The following is a 20304-nucleotide window of genomic DNA, read 5'->3' as shown; positions in this document are numbered from 1 at the left end:
CGAGTATAGATGACTTCACTGGCCAAAAAAAAAAAGGGGGGGGGTATCAGATCTACTGGAGCTAGAGTTACAGGTGGTTAGGGTCCATGTGACATGGGTCCTGGGAACTAAACTGGGGTCTTCTGGAAGAGCTACAAGCACCCTTAACCACTAAGCCATCTTTGCAGCCTGAGTTTTAGTCTTAGTCAGCATGAAGCTAGGAGCTGGGTGTGGTGGTGCGTCTTTACACACAGCACTTGAGAGGCAAGTAGATCTCTGAGTTCGAGGCTAGCTTGGTGTACAGAGTGAGTTCCAGGACTACCAGGGTTACTCATAGGGAAGACCCAAGGGTCTGGCCGAAGGGAAACCCTTGTCTCCACCTCTCCCCAGATACACAACAATTGTGGAGAACTAAATCCTCACTGTCTCATGTTCCCTTTAGGGGATCTTGGCCCTTTTCGGAAGCTAGATACTGGAAGACAGCTTTGCCTTTATGTTCCCTGAAGTGAAAGTCACCTGAGTCTTCCCTACTGATCTTTCCAGCTGTTAGCATCTCCCCACCTGGTTAGGAAGTGTGTGATACTAGACAAGAGAGCATTTCTCTTGTGTTCTTTTGTGTTTGTGTAGAGGAGAAAAGGAAGGAGTGAAAGGCTGGATCGCACATCTGGCAAGTTTAGCTTTAGTTTTTTGTTTGTTTGTTTGTTTGTTTTTAGCACTTTTTTTCTTTAAGGTTAGTTTCCTGGGTCCAGCGGGAAGTAGGGCAGATTGTGTGCTGGATGGAAACCAGAGGTGGGCAGCAGCCACACGTTGTAAGCACAGCAAACCCAGAGCAAGTGGTCTTCAGAGATACTTTATTGACATGAACAGAGAGACTTTATTGGAACCATGTCCCTGCGCACGAGCGTACACACGTGCGCGTGCACACGCACGAGTGCACACACATGCTTGCACATTTTTACAGACCTAAGATCAAGGGATCTAGCTAGAGCCTACCTAACCTAGTGCTCGACACAAGAGTGTTGAACAATGTGATTAAATGATCCGAATGATGTGCGGGCATGCCAAGGCCCTGGTTACATACATTTGCAGTGACTGAGTGAATTCACAGAACCAGGGCTTTCCCCTTTATAAAACAAGTGAGAGGAAGCTCTCTGTCTGTCTGTCTGTCTGTCTGTCTGTCTGTCTGTCTGTCTCTCTGTGTGCGTGTGTGTGTGTGTGTGCATGCACACTTGCACGCATGCACATCCTTACGTAAATATGCATATGGGCCTTCACTTGTGTGCATGAATATGTGGAGGCCGGAAGTCAACCTTGGGTGTCATTCCTCAGGCACGATCCACCTTGTTGGATTTTTGCTTTCTGCGACAGGGTCTCTCACTCTTCCTGGAGCTTGCCAAGTAAGTAAGTTAGGCTAGGTGAGTTGGTTAGTGAGGCTCAGCGCTTCCTCTCTCTGCCCACCCCAGCTCTGGGATGACCGATGTGTGCCCATAACGTCTGGCTGTTCACTTGGGTTCTGAAGATCACACTGAAACTCTGACGCTTGGGTGGCAAGCATTTTATCTATTGGGCTAGCACCTTAGCCCCGCCCCCTTTTAAGCTCACCACTGTCTTTCTCTGGCATAATCTTGCTCTGAAAACTTCCCTTTCTACTTGCGATTCTATTCTGATGTCAAGAACAAACCCAGAAACTCAAAAGAAAGCTTGGGTAATGCAATTAATCGAGGGTGAAGAAACCAAGGAATAATATGTAAACAGATTGAAAGTAAAGCCTGAGATAGCAAGCATTGAGAATTTCCACTTAGGGGTTGGGGCTCGTTCCAACATCTAGCGGACAGTCCAAGTCAACAGGGCAAGATGCTTTCAGGACCAACTGAGTAACCAAGTTCACAGCTGTTAGGCAGTAAGAAAGGGAAAACTAGACTCAGCTTAGTTTGACCTTCAGTAAATTATTGAGAATCAGTCACAGCAAATACCCAGCACCAAGACAAACAATGGGGTCTCTAGAGGATTATAGCCCTTGAGAACTCCTCTAAGCCCTTTAGTAATCAATAGCACACCAGGAAAGGCTCCAGAGCCGCTGCACACATCTGGTGTGGGATTCTAAGTAGAAATATGGGAAGAAATGGAGATGGAGAAGATTTTAAGTTGCCTGGTGAGGGCCATACCTTCTAGGTTATCCTCATGATCTCCCATAAGGAAACGCAATTGTGATTCTAGATAAACCACCGTGTACAAACAAACCAGATAAAAAAGAGTGGGGTGGGACTCTCGAAGCGTTGTGTCTAGCATCCACCAAGAAGGAAATGGTGGGGGTAAAAAGTGAGCTTGTCGTATAAACCCTGGAAGGGGTGGAGAACGGTCTTTCTTATAGATCTCCCCAGAGTTGAGGACTCGTACACAGTCTCACTTTCATCTTTTTATATACCGTAAGGCATCCTGCCCTTGCTATCTGTAGGGGCTAAAGAATATTGCACTTAGAACAGTCAGTCATTAAAAAGAGATATTGTCTAAGCATCTCGTCACTGGTTCCCTGCTCTCTTGGTGGGTGGGGATGAGGGTAGGAGTGGGGGACTTTACAGACACCAAATACCCAAACACGACATCTACAGGTGAGGTATTTAGAAGCTACACACCCATCTTTGTCTCTTTGTTCGTTGTCCATTTCAGACGAAAACCAGCTTTTGTCATACAGATATCGCCCTCAGGTGCCATCTCTCCTAGAGGATTCACAAATCTTTGTGTGGAATTCTTAAGTCTATCCTGTGCTGTCTGTGTTTTCTTACCTGGTTTCCAGTTCCTCGAATCTATCATAGTTAGCCTCTGCTGGACAAATGGCATTCTTCTGCTATCCTGCATGTCAGGGTCCTCAAAAAGCATCTTTCATCTCAGGGAGTGTGAGGTTGGCAGCAGGAAACTCATCTCTAGTCCAGTTTAATTCCCTAAATGTCCTGTTTAGCCTTATGTGAGTCTTAGCTGCTGCCTGTAAAACAAGGACTAATACTGATCCACAGACACTGAGAAATGAAGAACTGAGGAATTTCAGTCCAGAAAGGTCACTCATCCAGGTTTCCGACATCAGGAGTGTGTTACATCGATTTCAAGACCTCCTGAAATTGTCCTGGATCCTTCCTTGGCTTCTTGGAAGTTCTGGGTTTGCTCCAAGCCTTCGAGATTATGGAGACATAGCCTCGAAACACTGAGCTCCAGAATACGTTCCAGTGCACACAGAAGATGTCCCTGGAAACTTTAGGGGCATGCTGCTATCTGGTGCTCTGAGAGACAGGAAAAAAAAAACTGACTTCAATGAATCAAAGTGCACGGCACGCTTTGGCTTTAAAAGACAAACTAATCAGGGCTTCTAATATCCATCCATCCTTTTGCTGCAGTGGAGAACAACCCAATTGCAGACAGTTAGGGCACAGAATACTACTCTTCAGTACTTATCTAAAGTCATTTGGAGCATAGGGGGACAACTCTAGTTGACCTGGGAGCTACTTGGTTGGAAGCAAGGACAGAGTGAGGTTTAGTCCATGTAGAGATGTTGGCTCTTCAGTTCAGGCAAGGCCAAGATGTGTAGAGTTCTGATAGTGCTTGGAAGTCAGGTCAGAATTTCACAGTTGGGTAGGTGGTTGATGAATAGAAAGATGGATGTGTTGGGACACCTGGGGCACTTCCTGATATTGCTGGCATCACTGACCTGGGGATATCAAGTTCCTCAGCACTCAGATCACCTACCAACAATAGAAGAAGTCATTGAGAATGCCCAGTGCAACCCTTCCCAAACACATATAGACCAATCAGGGAATGAGAGAATTACTATGCCTTTGTTACCATGAGTGAGGGGGTTAGATTGCTCAGTATTCAGGCCAAAGTAATTCAACTTCTGATGGTTTTGACTTAATGGGGGCCATTGTGATTTGACCATTAACTTAAAGTACCCGAAGGACAGGTTTGCTTCGTAGAGTAGAAAAGACCAATTTGAAAGTCACTTCCATTGTAGATGCCAAACAACATTTGTATGACATGCCATCCACATCCACCTTATTACCCTCCCAAATGCCTGTACATCACCTCAAGTCACACCACATTATTCTTCCACAGGTACCACAGAGTTCTCCTTGTTCTCTGAAGGGATAGCAAGGTAGTCAGACCTGCAGAGGGTATGGGAGAGGAAAAGAGGCAGTGCCTTAGTAGTCATTGGTGAGTGTAGGAAAGGCATGTGAACAGGGACAAGGCTGCCTATAATAATTAATAAGCCTCTGTAATTCCTTCTGGTTGGGCTTCCCAAGACAAACATACAATTAGCCTCAGCAGGTATAGTGATATCCTCTTCCTGAATTGCATATGAATACTTCCAGGAGCAGTACCTGGCTCTTCTCATCATCTTCAGGATGAAGGCTGACATTTTGACTAAACCAAATAGGGATGAATTTGTGTTTCAAAGTTGCTTTAACTTCCATCTTCCAGTTACTGGTGAGGTTGGGCTTCTTCTTATGTTTGTAAGCTGTTTTGTTTTCTTTCTACTTCTATAATCTCATGATTTGTTTTCTTGGGGTTTTTTTCTGAAATATTTGATTTTTTTGTTTCATATTTGGAAAATTTGTCCCAATCTGTTGTTAATGTTTTCCTATAGCTTTTTTTTAAACAAGAACAATTGATGTTTTACATATAATGTAGTGAAAATTATCTTTTTTTTTTCCATCTTTGATTTGTACTTTTGGTATTTAAGAATTTTTTTTCTTTAAAACATGATGCTTTAAATAGAAATTCTTATTCAACTACAAGAAGAGAATTTTCTCTATGTATACATAATATTTTTTTTCTACTACTTTATTGCAACTTACAAGTTTTACATTCTACTTTTAAATTTTACCCCCAATTTATTTCGGTGTGAATTTATTAGAGAGATGGGTGATCTAATTTTAGTATCATAAACTTTTCTCTGCTCGCTCTACACTCAACCTTAGCCCAATGACAGAGAAGCAATTCTCTGATATCCTTATAGGCAGTGTTCATGGCTCATGAAACACATCCAACCACCAACAAACATGTTCCAGACACACTGCTTTCTCTTTGAACTGATGTATAGGTCAGTGGTAGGCAAACTTTCTGACCCACAGGCTGTATTTACCTGTTTAGAATTTTGTAAACAGAAAGACCCGGAGGAATGCTGTGACAGAAGTCCTGTGTAGCTTTGCAAAGCCTAAAATAATCAAGCTATGCTTTGTTTTAAAAGAGTTGTTGGCCTCTTGGCTCCAGTGTGACCTTTCTGATGAATTTATCACATCCCCTGAGAAACCCAGTAGAGGTTATTTTTGGCAAGAACTGCTGGGAAGAGTGAAGCTTCATACTTTATCCTTCTGTTTTTCCTTGTGTTTTTCAGTAAGGTTCTGTAATTTTATCTTTAGAGATAACATGCTTGTTATCTAGGGACTGGTGAACAGTCATTACTGTTGCGATTAAACTTTTTAAAGATGTATTTTTTTTGTGTGTATAATGGATGTTTTTTCTGCATATATATGTACAAACGTGTGTGTGTGTGTGTGTGTGTACCATATGTGTTCTTCGTGCCCATGGAGGTCAGAAGAGGGTGTTAGATACCCTGGAACTGGGGTTATAGGTGGTTATGAGCCACCATATAGGTGCTGGGAATTGAACCTGAGTTCTCTGGAAGAGCAGCCAGTGCTTGTAAGCGTTGAACCATCTCCTCAGCCCTTATTGCAATTAATGAATTTTTTTTTCTAATTTAAGGATTTAAATGGGCTTCTCCATTTGTGGCTGGGACATAGTTGATACTTTGAAGAGTGTTACTTTCCTCTCCCATCAGAGACACCTTTTGAGAAATGTCTTATCATATGTCCTTGTCCTTGTGTGAACGTCATAACTCGTGAGTGCACAAACTATGCTCTCACCAGGTGCTGTGATTTTATGAGACCACTATGGTACACACGATCTCGGTGACTGAAAGGAATATTATGTGATACACAACTGACGTTGGATTTGCATTGATGACCTCATACAATATTCTTAACTAGGCTGCTGAAGGAAATTTTATGTAGATACTGGTACTTCAGGTGCACGTAATGGCTAATATATTTTCCTTTTTTTGTAAATCTTATCCTTTTGTTTGTATTTGTGATGGCCAGTTCAATGCCTAGGATGTCTCTGGGCATATACGTGAGGGATCATCTAGATTAAGGTCAGCCTCTAAACATGTAAGGGATGGTTTTATTTACGTTAACCTAGGCAGGACAACCCATCTTCATTGTCGGTGGGACCATTCCCTAGGCAGGGATCCTGTGGTGTAGAAAAGGGGAAGGGAAATGAGCCAAGCATGCATACATCCCCTGATGACTGTTCTTGACTGCGGGACCCAGTCCTCTCAAGCTCCCACCATGCTGACTTTCCTGGACCGTAACCTGGAACCGAGAGCCAAACAAACCTGTGTACTCGTCCATTGCTTATGTCAGAGTATTTTATCACAGCAACAGAAAAAAAAAAAAAAAAAAAAAAAAAAAAAAAACCCTGAACATATTTCTTAGTATTTGGACCCAAAGTTTCAAATACAGTGTTGGACAGGAGGCAGTTTCATGTTTCTGATATTATAAGTATTTCTTCCAGTTTCCTCCCAGATGATAGTGACGTAGACAACCAAGTAGTTGCCACTTATCTGTTTAAAGGAAATTTGTGTCTTGGTGTAGATTTATGTGTTCACCCTACTCGGGACATAAGATGCTCCTTAAGTTAGGGGGCCATGTCCTGACAAATGATGACAACGCCTGCCTACCTCACCTACCATCAAAGCTTCCTTAGCAACAAGGTGCCTCCTGCTGACCGGAGGCGGAGGCTCACAGTGACTGCCCAGCATCGGGGGAGAGCAAACTGTGTTTCTATTCTGGGAAGACAGCAAAATCCAACCTCTGAAGTAATTATCTGCTGAGCATACATTGCTTCCACATCATTGTAAAGTAAAAGACTCTTAGGATGACGGATCCTGAGTCGAGGACCACAAATGTTATGCTCCTTTAGAGAAGCTGTTCCTTTCTGCCCCACCCCTGCCTCTGAGGACAGGTAATTCCCTCTCATTCTGTCTTCTGTAGTGGATCACCTTATTTCCCTCTTTCTGTTTCTTCCTTACATGTCACCCTTTCTGTATCTGTGCACATTCTATGTAACTTCTTCAAATTTATCTTCTGGTCACCAAGACATAATCTTCCATTGAATTAATCCAGTGAGTAGTTGATTGCCTTTTAAATTTTTTTTTCCAGAAAAAAATATTTTATTCTGTCAACTCTGATTGCCTTTTGCTTTGCTCTTTGGTTCTGTCTTTTCCTCCTCCTCCTCCTCTTCCTCCTCTTTCCTCCTCCTCCTCCTCTTCCTCCTCTTCCCTCCTCCTCTTTCTCCTCTTCTCCTCCTCCTCCTCCTCTTCCTCCTCTTTAAGTATTTTATTTCGTTCATCTTTGTGAGGTGCTAGGAATCAAACCTGGGGCCTTTCACAGGGAAGACATAAGCTTTCCTCTGGAGCCACATCCTAGCCCCACTTTTATTATTTTAAACAGCTTACTTTCTAAAAGCTTTATTTTTATACTTTCTGTGTTTGAGTCTCCTGGGACCTAACAGTGCTGCCTGTAGCATCTCTCGCTCAGCTCTATTGCTTCCTTCTGTTAGTTCTAGTTGGGAAGGGATTAGGGAAGCAGGTGGAGCCACAGTTAGCCTGGGGGAGTCTTGTTGTGAGGCCTTGGCCTAGAGGGAGTCTCCTTTGGAATGCCTTTCCCCTTCTTATTGCTATAGCTTTGAATTGAATTTCTCGTCTTAAGTTTCCTTGAGCGTGTGGGTCGAATCTATTCAAATCCCAAGTACAGCGACAGCAAGCTTATTCCCAAGAATCTTTTCTGTCTCTTCTTGGAGTCAGGCCAGCATAGATAAGTTCCTTGGCCTTTCTCAAAGCTGGTTGTTGTCTGGTCTACCTACCCTTTGCTGCTCTCTGGAGATTCTGACTCTTCTACGGGTCTTACTTCCTACTCTGTTTCTCATCACAGAATGAGTTATTTTTAAATTTTATCAAGAATTTCCAGGCAATAATGGTCTAGGTGTTTTAGGTTTTAACTGCTTCAACAGTATTACCTGGATGTCTGTGGACTTTATTCATGTGTCCTCATTTTTCTCTCCAAACAACAGGCCAATAGGGTTTTTTAGCCCCCTCGTCCTTATAGACCCCAGCAGTTCTCTCAGGCACTCACTCTTAAGTGAGAGGTCTTTGGGAAATGTCAGGAAGGCAGAGGCCAGGCGCTAAGGGATTAGATCCCCTGCTTGAGGTATTCAATGTCTACCATGTTTTAAAAGAGTGTGTTTTGTGGCACTCTTTAGCTAACAAATGGCACTGATAAGGTGGATTGATACGCTCCAGGGTGGAGAGAGAGAGAGAGAGAGAGAGAGAGAGAGAGAGAGAGAGAGAGAGAGAGAGAGACTGAGACTGAGAGACTGAATATGTCAGAAGGAGCACAGATGTTAAGAATACAAGGCCTGGGCTCAATCCCCAGGTTCTCCATTCAACATGTCAACATGCTTGTCTTCAGCGAGCCAGCCTCAATTCAACATTTGCGAACTGGTTATGATATACCGCATAACTTTATGGGGCTTGCCTTGGCAGCTGCTGGTCTTTTCCATGGTGGTTTAAAATGCAGGCCAAGAGACAGCTGGCCTGAATTCAAATCTCAGTTTGTTTCTGTGCTGGCTACTTTGTCAGCTCAACACAAGCTAGAAAAAGGAAGCTCAATGGAGAAAAATGCCCCCACCAAATTGGCTTGTGGGCAAGCCTGTGGGGGCATTTTCTTGACTGGTGACGGATGTGAGAAGGCCCAGGTCACTGAGGATGGGTGGTGCCCCTGGGTAGGCCATCTGAAGTGAGCCATATGTCACAAGCCAATAAGAAGTTAGTCTGTGGCCTCTGCTTTAGTTCCTGCTTCGAGGTTCTTCCCTTGAGTTCCTGCCCTGACTTTCTTTGATGATGAACAGTGATTTGGACATATAAACAAAGCGAAACCTCCCTGCCCCCAGCTGCTTTTTGTTATTTTTTTTTCCCTCATAGCAATAGTAACCATGACAGTCTACTACTTAGAAAAACTCTTGTATCTTTAAAATGGGTATCACAATGTATTCTTTATAGATTAAGAGGAATGCAGACAAAGTCGACAGATTGCGTAACACCTCACCTCTGAGAGCACATGCGTTCTGAGTGTGTAAGCTGTTGTTACTTATGCATCTTTGGACTTACGCATTTTCCTGGGCTGCCTCTTCAGCCTTAGAGACCTTTCTGTAGCAATAGAGCATCTCAATAAACAGCCACAGGGTGAGGAAGACCAGGAGGATGTACATCATGATTTCTGATACCACCGACGTGAAGTCTTCTCCCGCTACAAAGAGGAGAAACGAGAGTACATGTGTCCCACAGACCCGTGAAGCTTGCTTTTCCTTTCTTTCTAAAGATTTATTTATGTATATGAGGGATCTATTCGCACATGTGCCTGCATGACAGAAGAGGGCATCAGATCTTATTATAGATAGATGGTGGTGAGCCATTATGTGGTTAATAGGAATTGAACTCATGACCTCTGGAAGAGCAGCCCGTGCTCCTAACCACTGAGCCATCTCTCCAGCCTGAGCCTGTTTTTATGTGTAGCTCCGATAAGCACTGAGTCTAGAGGAACTCATGAAAATATCAAAGGAATCTACATAGTCTGACTCCTCTTCCTACATTGTATGTCCCACCCCTGGCCACCTCTGTCCTGAGACCCTGTCCTCCTTTTCAGCCTCCTGAGAATTACCCTAGATTCTTCTAAAAGCCCCTCCAGGAGAAACGTCTCTCAGGATGCCACGTGGCATTTGTCATATCCATGTGCAGTTTCATCCAGCCAGTCAAATCACTCCCAGGGGGAGGGGGAGGGGTACTGTGCTGTGCCTCTTTCCTACTGACTGCGAGAATATATTTTTGAAGTGCCAGCCTGCTGTCTCATCTCTACTTAGACATTCAGCTTTCTTTCTCCTCTGGGAGCTGGAAGTCATGGGTGAAGCTGGAAGCATAGGATCATTGAAAACATGCCGCACAGGTCTTTTGCCGGGCTTGCCATGGCCTGGCAAATGTGTGCCACCTCTATTTTGATGCAAGAGCTCCGAGGTAGTAAATGTGGAAGGTACCCTCCACATTTCTGTCACCCTTAGGAGACGAGGCCACCACTTCCTGTATTAGATTGAGGACAGACAGCCTAAGCCTGGAAAAAGCTAACAGGGAGAACCAGGCAGATTCCCTGGGGCCCCAGGAATAAGACAAACAAATATCTGTCATGTGTAGCTCTGAGTGATATGGGGTGGGGGTGAGGGTGGCTGCCAAGTTATGACAGAGGCAAAAACGAAAAGCAAAGAAAGAGAATCTTAGGGTGGGGGCAGGGTGGAAGGAAAAGATGCAGTAGGGAGGGGTAACTGGATCATAAAAAGATCTGGATGCTGCTCCTGCTTCTCATGCCTACTTCATGTTCCTAAGCAAGCCCATAGCTCCTTGGAGAACACTCACCACACCTACATCTTCCATGTTCTCAAGGGGAATCATATGAACACATATGGGACCTCAAGCTATGAAGTCACTGGACCTGCAAGGCTGGTGTGGAGGCAGATAGATTAAATACTATTATTACAAGTCCTTCCAGCCCTCCAATCCCTGCAACTCTATTATTCTAATTATGAGCTTGTTTTCTCCTCTCTTCTTGCCTGAGGACTGCTTTGGTGACAAGCAGGCCGGCTAGCTTAGCGATGTATACTTCCCCACTGACTGTGTCCCCAACATCTCTGGAGGCCAAAGCCACTGCCTATGGTCGGGCAGGCAGCAGACAACAGTTTCTGGTGGTGAATACAAGAGAGCACCAGGCTCCCTTCCCCGAGGAGGAGCGAGCACATAAACAAATGACGGTAATGGAACCTGTGAATGGATTTATACCTCAGAAAGCTTACTGGTCAACCTCCCTGCTTCCTTACCAGGGGACACAAGCTCTCATGGAAGTGGATCAACAAGTTTTCCTTCAGGGGGCCTGAGCCTTCTACACTTTGAGAATCCCCCTTAACGCAGAAACTGCCACTTCCTAGATTTTATAACAGTGATACATGTTTGGTTTTTTTTTTAAATCAGCCAGTGGACTAGAGGTTACCATCCCTCCACTTCCCTGCTTAGCGACTTCTGTTTTTATGGCCTGCACCACTGCCTGCTCACCAGCCAGTAAGAGTATGCTAGAAATATAACCATCTAAGAGGGTGTGAGGATGGCATGGTGGTACAGAAACACAAGAAAGGGCAGAGTTCACACTCTGATTTGGGAGGAAGCACTGGCCAGGGCTACAAACCACACTGCTTTGTCTAACAGTAGCAAAAAAGCATTTTGTGAGGATCCCCCATGATTCTGGACTGAGATCAGGAGGGAAATACACATTATTAGGTTTTTGAGAATACTTCCCACCTGCCAACCATGAACTAAAAGAGTCTGGAAACTTAAAGACTCGGGAGCTATTAACTTGTTCCCACTCCTGGCTGAGGACAGACACAAGTAGAGATACTACAGATGGGAAAGGGCCAGCAAGATAAATCATCAATTAAGGCACCTGCCACCAAACCTGATGAGCTGAGTTCAACCTGTTACTCGCATAGGAGAAGGAAAGAACCAACTCCCACCGGTTGTCCTCTGAACCACACACATGCCATAGCACATGTGTGTGCAGATAGATGGACAGACAGACAGACAAACTCCCGAGAAGACTTGAGGCTCGCTAAATTTTGAAAGCAACTTATTCGGAGATAAAATGTGGCTCGCAAGAGCAGAAGAGACAACTTCTACATATAAATTAGGAATTCAGTGCTGGCCAGAGAAAAAGATGTGTTGGTGTCATTGGCTGTAGGCCTTATGGAGGATTCACTTTTCCTCTAGGAGATCAGGGAAGTCATCTCAATATCATGTTTTGGCCTGTCTGCTTTGAGGGGAGACACAGCAAAGGGATTCTGGTGGGGCATGTTATAGGAAGTGGGCCATGTAGGAAGGCAGGTCTACATGCATTGTGTGCTGTGTAAGGATTACATGTATGAGAAGCCATTGTCCATCACCCTACCCACGCTGAAGAGACGACAGGCCTCAGGCTTACCCTCTTCAGTGACTCGCAGGGGTATTAGTCTCGTGGTCTTCACAAAAGGCCTATGTGCCTCAAATTCAAACTCCCTGGACACATTGCACGTGTAGAGGCCAGAGTCATTCAGAGTGACATTGAGAACTGTGATGGATACGTCCTGCAGGTCTTTGCTCCCGTTCCACTGCAGACGACCTTGGAAGGGACTCTCCACCTCCTGGTGGCCATTTCTATACTCGTATATCTGCAGAGAGAGGGGTGGAAGCAGATTGTGGCAAGAGAGCTGGCGAGGGACAGGGTGGAAGAAGTTATCATGGGCAGGAAAGCTAGGAGACAGTGTTAGCAGAGGACTCGGAGCATGGGGGTGGGATAAAGAGGCACAGAGGAAGCCATGGGAGAGAATGAAGACAGAGCAAAGCAGGCAGAGGCAAACAGATGGCTGGCCATGTGGACATGGAGAGGGGTGAGGCAGCATAGAGTAGTCAGAGAGAATGCTGGGAGAATAAAAAGGAGTGACATGGAGAAGAATGGGGGGTGGCTGATACATAAAGAAGACTAGAAACAGGAAGAGGGTAAAGGATTGTGAGATATGGGATGAGGCAGCCAGTAAGAGAGTAGGACATAGAAACCAACAAGCCAACTATGTTAAGAGGGATGATACCTGACAGCCCTGAGCTTAAAGCCTGACTCTCTGATTGTGGCAAAACCAGGCCAGGCCTCAGGCGGGAATCCATGATGCCGAAGTATGCCCAGTGAGCCGAGAACTCATCACAGAGAGATATGCTCAGAGCTTTTGATTTGGGCAGACTTAGAACCAAAGTCCGTTCTTCCCAACTTCCCTTTCAAACACTCTTTGACAGAACACTTTTTTCATCTAGTCTCCACTAGTCATAGAAATTGGGCATTAATCTGAACTGCACCTTCCCTAGTGTGTGTCTCTAAGACTCTAAGAGAAATCATTGTTGGTCCTTGCCTTGGCACCAGGTTGGAGCCTACTTAGATGCAAGTGCCACGTAAAACCTAGAATCAGAAATGAATCTACCTAGGGGGAAAGGACGAACAGGTGAAAGTCACTTTCACCATGTTATTTCCATTAAATATTCTGGAAGAGACCCAGGAGAAGAAGATAAATCAGCACAGAGAGCCTTGGATCTGCTGTTAGATCACTGTGTGCAAATCTAACGTGTGTGTGTGTGTGTGTGTGTGTGTGTGCGTGGCTGTGCGCGCGCGAGCGAGCGTGCATGTATCAATCTGAACTGTTTTGCTAATTTAATGTTACTCTTTAGTTTCAGTTTTTTCTAAAAAAAACATCATATTTCAAGGACTATTTAAAGTTCATTTAAAAACCAGAGCTCGTGACTCTTGGTAACAATCCCATAATGAAGTTTTTGTTCTTATTCTAACTTAAAAGGAAAAATAAAATAATCGGAAGCATCAAGAGGTTAAATATGACCAAGGGCATGAAGCTGAATACTGTGGAGAAAAGAATGGAACCCGATGGCCTGACTCCAGAATCAGTGGTAGTCCTGACAACAATTTAAACGAGTCACAGCCCCATGAGCACTGTACCAAACCAGTGTTGACCCTGACCCTGACCCTGGCACGGAGCCTGCAAGGCTTCTTCTCCTGCCAGGCGTGAATCCCTTGCTGTCTAGATCATTGAGAGGAGAAGACTGAGGGTTCATCCTCGGGAGAATGGAGCATGGCCACCTGGGATACAGAGCAGGACAAGGACAAGGTAAACATCTACTTACAGAGGTGGCTGTCCTGGGCATAGTGGATAATACAAGCATTGGTCACCCCAGTTGCTCCTACTTCACTGGGACTGTGACAGTTGAAAGAACTCACCTGTGCTACTTTTCATAAAGCTGCCTTGTGTTCTTTCTTTCTTTCAGTTTCATTAAATCCATTTCATAGTACTGTGCAGAAGATGAACGTACCCGTGAAAGGTTTACCTGGGTGCCTAGCCCACACAGGCTCTCTCAATATGTTTACCTCTTATAACTCTTTTCTGCTTGTAACCAGGGCTGCTCAAAGCTGGCCAAGTGGCCTACCTTGCAAAGACCCCGGGTTAATATAGGGCTGTCAGTTATCTCCTGAGAAGATGTTAGGGTTCAGGAGAGGAATGAATGCAGGTCAGGACATCATCTCCCAAACTGTTAGGAAGCAGGCACACAGCAGCATAGACCAGCAAAAGAAAGGTCAGAGGCAACAGTTTGACATACAAGGAAATCTTTACCGCCCTCAGGCCTGTAGAACCATTCCACCACGGTGGTGGCCTCCACCTCCTCCCTCTTCATGCAGGAGATGCATCTCAGCTTCATGGGATTGCCCTGCACGGCTTCTGTCTCCGAGGGTACTTCCACACATACAGGGAAGCAGACTCTGACTGGAGAGAGGATGGGTGACAAGAAGGGGACAGCCAGCGTAGGCATGGGGGAATGAGGAGGGAGGGAGGAAAGACAGAGAAGAAAAATAAATCATTGATACACACTTGACAATAATGAGATCCATGTGTGCAGCTGTTACTGGGGCTCTTTGAGTATGCATGAGCAGGATGAACCCAGAGCAAGAGAGTGCAGAGATACGTCCTTCAACATTGACTGGAAGTATTTGGAAGCCAGGAAGATGTGGAACAGGACAGTCTTGGACCTGACCCCCAAAGCCTTGCAGTCTAGTGGGAGACCTGCACGCTTCCATCCATCAACTGTTCACCCACGTGAACATTCACCCAGCAGGCATGGAAATCCATTCTTTGCCAGGTCTGATGCTATATTAGAGATCCTAGATGAACAGAACACTAGCCATGCTCTCGATGCATATATAAACCCAGCAGACAATACATTTCTTTGCCGAATCAACCAGAACACACAAAGGGCTGTGTTAGTAAGGTACCCAGTTCTCCCAGAGAGGCAGTTTAGTTACTTGTGCTTGGGCTGAGGGAAAGGAAGAAAAGGCTGGTGGGACATGAGACAGAAAGGCAAATAAAGACCAGTGTTGGAAAGATCTGTCAGTGCTCTCATGCTCTAAAAGGGAGACAGAGTCAGATCTGTGTTTGAGGACCCAAGGAGGATGATGCAACCTCAGTGGGAATATGGTGAACTGACCACTTAGGCTTGAGCAAGCTCTGTGCAGAGAAGAGAGAAAAAGATTCAGATTCTGGAGGAGTCGGATGGCCAGGCACATCACACGACATGGAGGTTTGGACTTTGGAAACTCTAGAAACTCGGAAGTCCAAGGATCGAAGATGACTATGTCAGATGGCAAATTTAGAATGAATTAAAAGCAGGACATTGATGCCAGCCAGACAAGAACAAACGTGGGACGCATGCACAGTGTGCAGAAGGAAGGAGGAGGAATTCTGAAATTGTTCAGAACAAATCTGGATGGCATGTTGCAATTAACAAAAGGAAGCTGTTCAGGGAGTACACACCCAACATGGCTGAGAAGACTAGACCAAAAGACCTGGTAAGGAGCAATGGGGAGCATGGGATGCTGAACTTGGACACAGAACAGGCTTGCCTTCAAACATTTCAGCCTGGCAGATGGAAAAGAAATTCAATTATGCTCAATTTTTAAAGTTATAAAAATCAATTTAACAAGGTTAATCTATTTTTTTTCTTTCTGTTTTTTTTTATTTTTTATTATTTTTTATTATTTTATTTTATTTTATTTGAGACAGGGTCTCGCTGTGTAGCCCAAGTTTACCTTGAACTCACAATCCTGGTTCACTCTCCGAGAGATGGGATTGCAGGTGTGTGCCCTCAAATCGAACTTTAGAATATTCAGGATTACTGCAAGTTTGAGGACAGTCTGGGCTACTGAGTACAAACCTGTATTCAGTAGTCCAGTAAACAAATTAATAAAAAATATTGGTTTGGGGCTGAGGCTCAGAGTGCTTGCCTAATGTGTATGAAGCTCCAACATTGAAAAATCAGATGCGATATTACATCCTGGAGTCCCAGCCCTTAGCATACTGAGGCAGGAGGATTAGAAGATCGCGGTCTTCATCACTACTCATTGCATTTGAGGCCAGCCTAAATTATATGAGACTTTGTCTCAAAATAAATAACAAATTAAAAATAAAATATATTTTCAGATGCTTCAGCTCTCCATAAATACAAAAAAAAAAAAAAAAAAGCTATTTGATGAGAGGTTTTACACCTAATTATTTGGAAGCTTCAAAAGTATAACAACCACCAGCGGTCTTTGTATGGGACTTTGAAGGATCCTCTGATACCTCTGTTCATGAATGAATGATAAACATGGATTCTCCAAGGTAAAACAATACACACTAATATGTAAAAGCTAGCTCGCTACAGATGCTCAGCCTTCCCATCTGAGAAGAGGCTGGCGCTTCAAGGGAGGCTATATTGTTTCAGCTTTGAGTCAAAAGCTAACACTATGTTTCGATTCAATTAAAAATCAACATATTTCATTTCCATTTTAAACTTGGAATTTAGAGCCTGTTGGCATTTTAAGTAAAAATTTTAAAAGTTCTAAGTGGGGGAAAAACCACTTGGCTTTTAAACCTTCAAGAGAAGTGGGTTAGCCTTATCCAGCAGTCTACAGTCCAGCAGTCTACACAAGATTGGTTTTGTCATTAATGGAGAAGGGTCCATATCTTAGGGGAAATGATTTGAAACACTTTGGGCCCGTAGTAAGCTCATAGTTTACATTACAGATTTGCTTCCAAAGCAACTAAAAAGATGGCATCATATTGCTGTGTAACTGTTTGTGTAGCAGGAACTCCATGTAACACAGATCCTCCATGTCCATATTTAATGAAAGGCAACAAAGAAAAAGCAGTTCAATATGGATGGCCTCACGGGCTTGGAAGGAAAATCCCAAGGAATGCACAGTTACAGTTACAGAGGAAAAGTGATATTTGGAAACTTAAGGACTGTATTTGTCTAATTACCTAACTTGTCTGAGACTTGGTTTATTCAATAACATGTTTTTTAAGTAAAACACCCAATAGATAGGTCATGAGAAGCCTGTGAATTAATTTACACGATTCTGCCTTGGATAGCTGTCATTACTAATGTTGTTTACCTTTTCTTTGTTTGGCAAATGTACTGAGTACCCACTGTATAGTCAGTCACACTGTTCTTGGCGCCAAGAATGAAATCATTCCAGCTCTCTTGGAGCCTGAGTTCCAATGAAAGAGTGGTACACGTAGATAACAGAACAAAATAAAACAGTAGTGGAGAGAGAGAGATGGAGGGTGGGAGGGGAGGGGGGAAGGAGAGGGTGGAGGGGAAGGGGGAGGGAATGGGAACCTATTCACAGGGTTAGCTTCATTAAGAGGAGTGCACTGACATTGGGAAGTCACTGTGGGGGGGAGGGAGAAAGGGAGGGAGAGAGAGAGAGAAAGGAGGAGGAGGAAGAAGAAGAAGATGAAGAGGAGGAAGAGGAAGAGGAGGAGGAAGAGGACAAAGAAGAGGATGAGGAGAACAAGGAGGAGGAAGAGGAGGACAAGGAGGAGGAAGAGGAGGACAAGGAAGAGGAGGAAGAAGAGGGAAGAGGGAAGAAGGAGAAGGAGAAGAAGAGGCAACAGCAGCAGCTGCTGCCACAGGCATGTTTGTTGAAGTCATGACAAGCAAGAGAAAATAGCCACTCTAGGGTTCAAATAACTGTGCCTGTCATATTTGAGGAATCACAATACGTGGGAAACCAGCCAACATAGAAAACAGAGATGAGACAGGGAGGTCAGGGCGCTGGCATGGCAGGTCTGATAGGTCACGGTCAGAACTTTGCCTTTTACTCAGTACTATCTAGGAAACGTTGCAGTGTTTAGAGTTGAATGCTTTGACTTCTAATATGTTGCATGGTCAGCATGCCAAGGGAAGAATAAATTGGCAGTTGAAGCAGATTCAAAGGTGAAGGCAGAAAGAATGATTAGGAGGCTGGGACAGGGCCTGCAAGATAACTCAGCAGATAAAGCCACTCGTAGTCAAGCTGAACAGCCTGAATTCAACCCCCAGGGCCCATGTGTTAGAAAGATCCGTCTTGCTCAAGTTATCTTCTGACCTTTATATGTGCACAGGTGCATGTACTTTCTCCTCTCTTCCAAAAGAAATAAATGATGTTTTTAGGCAACTGAAGAGGTGGCTCAGTGGTTAAGAGTAATTGCTGTTCTTGCAAAAGATCCGAATTTGGTTCTCAGCACCCATGTTCTTATTACCCACCTGTAACTTCAGTTCCAGGGGATCAAACACTCACCTCTGGCCTCTAGGAGACCCCTACACATGCACATCTACTTCCACACAGAAACACACATGTACACATACCCCTCACATACATACATATATATATACACATATGTATATGTATGTATATATATATATATATGAAACAATTTTTAAAAATCTAAAGCAGTTCAGTGGTGAGATTAGAGGTTCTTTTTTACTCAGGGATAGCAGAGCTGGCTTAACAACGTTGAGGAAGGAGGTTGGTGTCTGTATTCTCATGAACACAGAGACCAGCCTGCAGAGGAGGCACCCTATCACTTGTTTGTAGTGAAGGAGGGAAGACACACTGCACATTCAAGGCGGTGGGTGTCGTGTGGCAGTGTATGGAATGGGGCTGCTCTCTTCAGAGTATCACTGGAGAGCAGACCCACTGTGAACCTTCTACTGGCTACAGTCCAGTATCCAGGCAGGAGAACTCAGCTCCTGCAGCCCTGGGCAGCACATTGCAAAATGGCCACAAAGTCTCCCCACCCCATTTGTTTCCACTCTGTCATAAGACCTCCTTGCTCCTCCCATCAAGAAGAGGTTACGCCACATCACTGGCTATAAATTGTAATCTCTTGGAATGTTGCAGGTTGCATCACGGGCCTTGTAAAGCACCTTCATTCCTACAGTAACGATGAAGACAATCGTGAGAGAAAAGGTGATACCTTAACAATAGAACCAACTCTGCTGCTCCTTTCAGATTTTTCTTCTCTTTGCCCTTCCTGACCTCTCCCTGGAATGTTTCCTCTACAGTAAGATAATGAAGGCTTTAATTACGATGTAAATAATGCACAAGGAATGGTTATGAATAAAGTTATTTTTAGATATTAACATCCTGAAACAATTTGGCCTATCAGATTAGCAGGGCCTTGGAGGAATAAAGACCAAGAAGGGGTTGCCAGGGGAAGAAGAAAACTCCCCCCAATACAAGGGACCCTTGTAGAGCAAAAGTAGAGAAGGCACAGGGAACTAAAAGTTAGATGAACCCCTAGGAAAGGGGGTGATGTTGGGGATGAGAGGAAAGCTCAGAGGAAAAATTCTAGGACTAATGTCCACCTGACAGCGGTACCCAACATCACATGTGTCTACAAGGGATGCTGGAAGAACAAGACAGGAAAAAATAGCAGCTCTCTATCAAACCCTCTGGCCTTTCTGAACTCACCTTCTCCTGCCTAAAATGGAAATAACTCATGTCACTCTGCCATGTCATAGTGTCCAAAGGAAGTAATGGATATTAGACTTGCATGCAAACAAAATAAAATTGTATTTTCGAGTGAGGCTCTTTCCCTTAACACAAGCAGCCAGGCATTCTGAAGCCCTCTTGGTGAACCAATGTTTGGGTTACAAAATCTTGGAATGAGCAAGAATAGATGGGACCTGTACAGTTAGTCGGCCCGAAGATTTTTGAGGAAGTACGGGCCTTCTGCATATTCTAGGAATATTCTGTAAATATTCGATTATGGTTGGGTTGTCAGCTGAAAGGCGTGTTCTATAAGATCTGTGACAGCATTCAAGCTTCATGTTAATCAGGCATTCTGAGGATATTAACCTAATAAAAATGAAGTAGTGGGACAGAGATGGAACTGAGACACAGAGCTTTGTGGGTCCTTGGCTGAAAAGGCCAAGACTGCCCTCTGCTTCCTCTGGAATTCAGGAAGGAAGCTTCTGAACTTAGAGTTCAGAAAGATGCTCTGCAGACCCTTCTCTACAACTTGAACCTCTGCCACATCTTCTCTGATCCTGCCACACTAACCATTCTCAAGCCCCACAGCCCTAGCGTTTCCCTGGAGCAAATAACAACCTTGATCTTCAAGCCAGGTGAGCTCCCTGGCAGCCCCTTATGTCAGCTTCATCTCCAAGTCTGGTGTAAACTCTAGGGAATGGGTTGTGGGGAGTTTACCCTTGGGGTTGGTATCATTCACTCCTCT

The 20304-nt window shown here is 44.4% G+C and overlaps 1 protein-coding gene across 2 annotated transcripts in view; it reads right to left on the bottom strand.

Annotated features, from left to right (window-relative positions):
• Positions 1 to 813: 813 nt before the first annotated feature.
• The window catches only part of Scn3b (sodium voltage-gated channel beta subunit 3), a 21914-nt gene continuing 2423 nt past the window's right edge, over positions 814 to 20304 (bottom strand). For both annotated transcript variants that reach the window (XM_076924776.1, XM_076924777.1), the window contains exons 3-7: positions 14363 to 14526; positions 12156 to 12381; positions 9254 to 9392; positions 4051 to 4130; positions 814 to 3710 (exon numbers count right to left, since the gene is read on the bottom strand). In XM_076924776.1, coding sequence (XP_076780891.1) covers positions 4067 to 4130; positions 9254 to 9392; positions 12156 to 12381; positions 14363 to 14526 — 593 coding nt within the window. In that variant the 3' untranslated portion in view covers positions 814 to 3710; positions 4051 to 4066. The remainder of the gene's footprint in view (positions 3711 to 4050; positions 4131 to 9253; positions 9393 to 12155; positions 12382 to 14362; positions 14527 to 20304) is intronic.

The sequence above is a fragment of the Arvicanthis niloticus genome, chromosome 26 (assembly GCF_011762505.2).
Source record: "Arvicanthis niloticus isolate mArvNil1 chromosome 26, mArvNil1.pat.X, whole genome shotgun sequence".
Lineage (NCBI taxonomy): Eukaryota > Metazoa > Chordata > Mammalia > Rodentia > Muridae > Arvicanthis > Arvicanthis niloticus.
Note: the sequence above shows the minus strand (reverse complement) of the source record. Positions and strands in the feature narration are given on the sequence as shown.